Raw genomic sequence first — 7,755 nt, forward strand, 5'->3', positions numbered from 1 at the left:
GTTGTGTTGATATTTATCCATATTGACTCATTAGGGGTAATTTGAATGAATTACTACCAATTGTGTCACGTGGTGGCCCGGGGAATTGGGTAAAACTCGCTGGTAAGAGACTGATGTCTCGCCAGGTAAATCCTCGGACAGCTGGTAGCGGTCAGGTTCCAATTCTTTTTATGGGCTCTCGTGACATGGTTGGTTTCGACCTGGCCTTTCATTAGAAGGGGCTAGCGTTCGATCCCAAGTATGAGGTAGAAATTTATTTCTATTTGAACACGATGTTGTGTTGATATTTATCCATATTGACTCATTAGGGGTAATTTGAATGAATTACTACCAATTGTGTCACGTGGTGGCCCGGGGAATTGGGTAAAACTCGCTGGTAAGAGACTGATGTCTCGCCAGGTAAATCCTCGGACAGCTGGTAGCGGTCAGGTTCCAATTCTTTTTATGGGCTCTCGTGACATGGTTGGTTTCGACCTGGCCTTTCATTAGAAGGGGCTAGCGTTCGATCCCAAGTATGAGGTAGAAATTTATTTCTATTTGAACACGATGTTGTGTTGATATTTATCCATATTGACTCATTAGGGGTAATTTGAATGAATTACTACCAATTGTGTCACGTGGTGGCCCGGGGAATTGGGTAAAACTCGCTGGTAAGAGACTGATGTCTCGCCAGGTAAATCCTCGGACAGCTGGTAGCGGTCAGGTTCCAATTCTTTTTATGGGCTCTCGTGACATGGTTGGTTTCGACCTGGCCTTTCATTAGAAGGGGCTAGCGTTCGATCCCAAGTATAAGGTAGAAATTTATTTCTATTTGAACACGATGTTGTGTTGATATTTATCCATATACAGTATATATTTATATATATATTTATATATATACATATATGTATATGTATATATATATATATATATATATATATATATATATATATATACATATATATATATATATATATATATATATATATATATATATATATATATATATATATATATATATATATATATATATATATTGTGACGAGCCGAGAGAAGGTTTTGACTCAAAGACAATGTGAAAGCAACTGAGTAACTTTATTATAGAACACTCTCCTTTATATACAAAAGCTCAAAACAACAAGAATTTTCATGTTTGAAAAACAGACACTGTTACAGAGGAGAATAGCAGACATGTTTAATCTGGTTCATTTTAGTGCGAGGGAAGAGCGAAGGTACAAGCATAATATATACACAAAATGAACTATGTACGATCGTGTGACACACGGTTGGTACATGGCTCCTCCCCTAAAAAGGACATACTGTACATGTTAAATAGGGCGCCCTGATCTAGAGAGGCAAACTGTAGGCGGGTCATCTGGCAGGAGATAAGCAGGTTTTAGACGATCAATGGAGACCCAGTCTTCTTTGCCACGAATGTTTAGTAGGAATGCTTTCGGACTGCGTCGGATCACAAGGAAAGGGCCCCTGTAAGGGGGCGTTAGCAGTGGCTTGCTAGTGTCGTTGCGCAGGAAGACATGCATTGCAGAGTGCAAGTCTGTCGGTATGTGATACTTCGCTGGGGGCTTGTACGTCTGGCGGCATGGAGTAAATTTTCCCATGACGTGACGTATGCGCTGGAGATCGTCGGAGGAGGTTGTAGAAGGAAAAAATTCGGCAGGGACGACCAACGGATTGCCATACACCATTTCAGCTGCCGAGACGTCGAGGGCGTCTTTAGGAGTGGTCCTTAGTCCCAGGAGGACCCAGGGAAGCTGAGTAAACCAGTTGGAATCCTTGCAGCGGGACATCAAAGCTGCTTTGAAGGTATGATGAAAATGCTCAACCATTCCATTGGCAACGGGGTTGTAGGCCGTTGTGTGATGTAGGGTGATGCCCAGGAGATTTGCTAATGATGTCCACAATTGAGAGGTGAAAGTGGTACCCCTGTCAGAAGTAATATGCTCAGGGATACCAAATCTTGCAATCCATCCTGAGAGTAAGGCAGATGTATATGAGGCGGACGTTGCAGTTTCCATGGGAATGGCTTCAGGCCAACGAGTGGAGCAGTCGATGACGGTAAACGGGTAACGATGACCTTGTGATGTGGGTAGGGGACCTACAACGTCGACATGAATGTGTGTGAAACGACGCTGAGGTTGAAGAAAGGTGCCCACTCCTGAATCCGTATGTTGATGTACTTTGGAAGTTTGGCAAGAAGTACAGGCGCGGACCCAATCCTTAGCATCCTTAGAAATGCCATGCCAAATGAACTTCGTCTTCAGAGCTGTGCAGTAAAACGGCACGAGGGATGTGAAAGGCCGTGAATGAAATCAAACACCTGCCGGCGCATGGGAGCAGGGATCCAAGGTCGCGGTCTACCAGTACTGACGTCACAGAGGAGGGTGGTGTTGGAGTCTTCGAGGGGGAAGTCTTCCCAACGGAGGGATGTGCAGGATGTCCTACATGCTTGATACTCTGGATCCTGTGGTTGAGCTTCAGCCAGGGCATTGTAATCCAATCCCGGTTGAACGGCAGCCAACGTGTTTCTTGACAGGGCATCGGTAACGGGATTAATTTTCCCAGGGACGTATTGAAGGGTGCAATTGTATTTAGCCACGGTGGAGAGATGTCGGCGTTGACGGGCGGACCAGGCGTCAGACTGTCGAGTGAAGGTGTGCACCAGAGGCATGTGGTCTGTGCAAATGACGAAGGGCGAAAGTGACGGACAGCCAAGTGCACCGCCAGAAATTCGCGATCGAAGGTAGAATAACCCAATTCTGCCTTGGACAGTTTTCTGCTGAAGAAGGCCAATAGGTGGGGCGAGCCGTTGACCACCTGCACGAGTACTGCACCAATAGGACGTCGCTGGCATCGGTGGAGAGACGGTGAGGGGCATGTGGGATAGGAAAAGTGAGAGCCGCAGCAGTTGATAGGGCCTTCTTTGCATTGCAGAAGGCCGTTTCTTGAAGGGGACCCTACTTCAGGTCCTTTGGCTTGCCCTTGAGGGAGGCGTAGAGGGGAGCAAGAGTGGGGGCAATGGCTGGCAGAAAACGGGATAATAGTTGATCATGCCCAAAAATTCTTGCAGAGCTTTGATGGTCGAAGGCGCGGGGAAGTCCTGAACGGCTGCTACCTACTCAGGGAGGGGATGGACTCCTTCAGGAGTGGTGCAGTGCCCTAAGAAGACACTTTGTTGGCGCCAAAGGTACACTTGTCGTAACCGGAGTACAAGGCCGTTTTGTTGCAGGCGGTCGAGCACAATGTGCAGGTGACGGAGGTGTTCCTCTTTTGAGGAGGAGAACACAAGTATGTCGTCCACATAACATACACAGAAGGGGAGGTCCCCTAAGATGCCATCCATGAGACGTTCAAACGTGGCCCCAGCATTACGAAGGCCAAAAGAGGAGTAATTGAAGGTGTATATACCAAACGGAGTGGTGATGGCAGTCTTGGGGATGTCTTCTGGGTTCATAGGCACCTGATAATACCCCTTCAGGAGGTCGAGTGTAGAGAAAATCTTCGCTTTGTGCAGGCAGGAGGTCACGTCGGCAATGTTTGGGAAGGGGTAGTGATCCGGTTCTGTTTGCATGTTGAGGCGCCTGTAATCCCCGCACGGACGGAGGGAGCCGTCTTTCTTCAGAACGATGTGTAAGGGTGACGACCATGGGCTGGAGGCCTTTTGGCAAAGGCCCATTTCCTCCATTTCGGCGAACGTCTGTTTTGCGGCTGCCAATCGTTCCGGTGCCAGACGTCTGAATTTTGCGAAGACTGGGGGTCCCGTTGTCTTGATATGGTGATAAATACCATGCTTGGCAGGGCCCGTGGGCGTTTGGTGAAGTTCTGGACGGAAAACTTCCGGGTACGACGTCAGGAGGGGTGTAGGCATCCGTGGGTGCGCTGATGTGGAGAGCGAGGTTGGAGGGGGCGGGTTGAAGAGGTGTCGACAAGTACGAGTCTACGTTGACCAATCATTTGTGGGCGATATCGACCAGAAGGTGGAAATGAGAGAGGAAATCCGCACCGAGGATTGGCAATGTGACGTCAGCAGCGAGAAACTTCCAATTAAATTTACCATTTCCGAACGATAATGGGAGGTTCTCGTAACCGTAGGTGGGTATTGCAGATCCGTTGGCAGCTACCAAGCGGACGTCGGCAGATGTAGACAGACTACGTCGTGTCCTGAAGAGTTCCCTTGGCTAAAGAGAACGACAAGCACCCGTGTTTACCAAAAATCGCACGCCTGTTCCTGCATCATGTAAAAAGAAAAGATTAGAAACACGGGAGGCCACCACCACGAGCAATGGCCTACTTACACGTTTTTTGGCCACTGACAATCCTTGGCACATTTCTTCGCGGTTGCCCCGAATCTGAAGTGGTAGTAGCAAAACTGCGGTGGATGGGAGGTAGTAAGTGGCTGTAGAAGTTGTTGGTTGGGGCGCGAGCGAGTGGTGGGTGGTGGGTGGCTTTGTTGCCGCTTTGGCACGTCACGGGGTAGGCGTGTATGTCCTACGGCATTCACATCAGCATTGGTTGACATTGAATAGGTGTCCTCTTTGTCAGGGGTGGAGGCGTTGATGGAGGTCTTGAAGTGGCTGTCCATAAGGGCGTTGGCTTTGGTCATCAAGTCCTTTATGGGTAAACTATCGACATCGGGTATGGCAGCGCGTATAGGTCCGGGTAATCGGCATATCCAAAGGGCACGAATTAGGTTTACCTCATGAGGAGAGCCGTCTGCGGCAGGTTGCAGGCGAGCGATACTGGTCATTTCCCTGAGGGCAAGCGAAGCCCTTTGGTCCCCCAACGGTTGTTGGGAGAGCTGAAAAAGCTTTGCTATACGGGCGGCTGGTGACGGCGAGTACTGCTGCAGAAGGTATGTTTTGAGGGCGTCATACGCTATTGGGGTGTCTCCTTGTTCACAAAGCCAGTCGGATATTTCCAGGAAGGTGTCCTCGGGTATCGCCGCGAGAACATAATCTGCTTTGGTGGTTGAGCGAGTCATGCCCTTGATGTGAAACTGGACTTCTGCGCGCTAAAACCAAGCAAACGCCTCTCCGCTGGCGAACGATGAAAGTTTCAATGGAGCAGCCGCAGCACCAACTTCCGTAGAGTCTGCCATAGTACCAACGATGGAGGGGCGAGGTGGGGTGGAAGGCGGGAGGAGCGAGTCGACTTCCGGGGTCATCAATGTGACGAGCCGAGAGAAGGTTGTGACTCAAAGACAATGTGAAAGCAACTGAGTAACTGTATTATAGAACACTCTCCTTTATATATAAAAGATCAAAGCAACAAGAATTTTCATGTTTGAAAAAACAGACACTGTTACAGAGGAGAATAGCAGACATGTTTAATCTGGTTCATTTTAGCGTGAGGGAAGAGCGAAGGTACAAGCGTAATATATACACAAAATTAACTATGTACAATCGTGTGACACACGGTTGGTACAATATATATTTATACATATACATTTATATATATATATATATATATATATATATATATATATATATATATATATATATAGCCTATATATATATATATATATATATATATATATATATATATATATATATATATATATATATATATATATATATATATATTTGAAACACTGTCGAACGAAACTCAGGTGACGAATAATCTTTCAAAATCATTGTAATTATCATTAGAATATATTTAATATTTACAGAAAAATTAGTTATATAAATTCTCTCTCTCTCTCTCTCTCTCTCTCTCTCTCTCTCTCTCTCTCTCTCTCTCTCTCTCTCTCTCTCTCTTTCTCTCTCTTTTTCCCGTTCATATCTGTTCTCCTAACACCCCACTGCACCAATCCTTTTAATAACTCCTCTCTATATCCCTTTTAGCACTCCTACCTAAAAGTTTCCTCTGTGGACACAGGAAAGCTCTCATAATGAAAATCTTAATTCTTCCTTGAGCCAGACATCTCATGAAGGAGGGGCACGAGGGAGAGAAGGAACAGAGGGACGTTGAAGAGGTATTGGAAGAGAGGGAACAGTGCGAAGAGGAAGAGGTATAGGAAGAGAAGGAGCAAAAGAGAGAGGAAGAGGTATAGGAAGAGAATGCACAGGGGTGGGGAGAGGACGAGGTATAGAGCGGGAAATTGAAGAGGAATAAGAAGAGAAGGACCAGTGGGGGAAGAGGAAGAGCTATAGAAGAGATGAATCAAGGGGAAGAGGAAGAGATATAGGAAGAAAAGGATCAAGGGGAAGAGGAAGAAGTATAGGAAGAGGAGAAACATTTGGAAGAGGAACAGGTATAGGAAGAAAAGGAATAGATGGAAGCTGGAGAGGTATGGGAAGAGAAGGAATGAAGGGAGGAAGAGGTATAGGAAGAGAAGGAACAGGGGGAAGAGGAAGGGGAAAAGGTATAGGAAGAGAAGGAACAGAGGGAAGAGGTAGAGGCATTTGAAGAGAAGGAATAGATGGAAGTTCGAGAGGCATGGGAAGAGAAGGAACAGCGAGAAAAGGAAGAGGTATAGGAAAAGAAGAAACAGGGTGACGTTGAAGAGGTACGGGAAGAGAGAAACCTAAGACTAGGAGAAAGAGGCATAGAGAGACAATGAGCAAGGGGATGAGGGAGAGATATAGGAAGAGAACGACCTGGGAAGAAGAGGAAGAGGTATAGGAAGAGAAGGAACAGGTGAAAGAGGAAGAGGTATAGGGAGAGAAAGTAGGAATTGCAGGAGGAGGTATAAGGAGAATGATATTCTTCCTTGAATGTAGTATCACTGACTGAACACTCTCCTCAGAGAGGCAGATTAGTTCCATCATCTATAATCACCGACGGCGTCTCTAAATGGGACTTACTAATAAGAACTCCCGGACTGCTCATCAAGGCTTCCGGGGAATTACCCGCATATGAGTAGGGGACATCACCCCTCCTTAGGGATGGTGGTGCCAAATGTCCAAATGGCATTACGGGCAAGGTTCCCATTAGTACGATCTTGGTTTTTAAGTGTGCTGCTGAATAGTTGGCGCTGAAATAGGGTTGTAAAGCAGCCCGGCATTCTGGCTTTAATGATGTTGAATTCATGTTGAAATGATGCCCGCTTCTTTATAAAAGAGTTCTTCGTTAAGGCAAAATACTCCTAATGGCGAGGAATTTATCAGTTTATTCACGACGAGATAATGGCAGTGAAGTCGTTATCACGTGATCTACGTTTCTCAGTCTTTTTATTTCAAAGGAATCAACTCCGGGAAATGATGAATGTCAGCTACTGGCTTCGTTATGGAATATGAATGCCTTGTCTGCAGGTGGTGATTATAAATAGGTCGTAAAGGTCTGATCACTCATATTTTATTCCACTGCCAATTTTATTCCAGAAAACCTCTTTAGCATACCTGGATACCTTCCATCTAGTATACATCCACTTCTGATACCAAATGCTAAGCCTTCCAGAGTACTTGACATTCGCTACTGGCCTCTGAAGTCATCATCCTATGGTAGAATTGCTCCTAGAAATCTCTACTGAGGCAAAGAAGAAGAAGCATGTGCCCATCAAAAAGGGAGATGGATCTGTTATAACAACAGAAGATGAAGAAAGGCCACGTTTTACTGTACACTTTAGTGGGGTCATTAATAGTAGATATCAAGGGAATAATTTCATTGATATACCTGAAGCTGAGGAAGACCTTGGTGTTCCCATAAATGAATTCAATGTGTTTGAAGTCGAAGCTATCACTAAAAGACTCAGGAGGTCTATAAAAAGAGACTTATGTCACCCCGTTCAACATAAAAACATTTACTACAAGTTTGAAC

General features: G+C 45.7%; 1 protein-coding gene across 1 annotated transcript in view; it reads right to left on the reverse strand.

The window, feature by feature from the left end:
- Positions 1–7,029, reverse strand: part of LOC137637755 (basic salivary proline-rich protein 4-like) — a gene marked incomplete at its 3' end in the record, with an annotated part of 16,315 nt that extends 9,286 nt beyond the window's left edge. Inside the window, exon 1 of the mRNA XM_068369891.1 lies at positions 6,778–7,029. Coding sequence (XP_068225992.1) covers positions 6,778–7,029 — 252 coding nt within the window. The remainder of the gene's footprint in view (positions 1–6,777) is intronic.
- Between the last annotated feature and the right edge of the window lie 726 nt (positions 7,030–7,755).

The sequence above is a fragment of the Palaemon carinicauda genome, unplaced genomic scaffold (genome assembly GCF_036898095.1).
Source record: "Palaemon carinicauda isolate YSFRI2023 unplaced genomic scaffold, ASM3689809v2 scaffold981, whole genome shotgun sequence".
NCBI classification, from domain to species: Eukaryota; Metazoa; Arthropoda; class Malacostraca; order Decapoda; family Palaemonidae; genus Palaemon; species Palaemon carinicauda.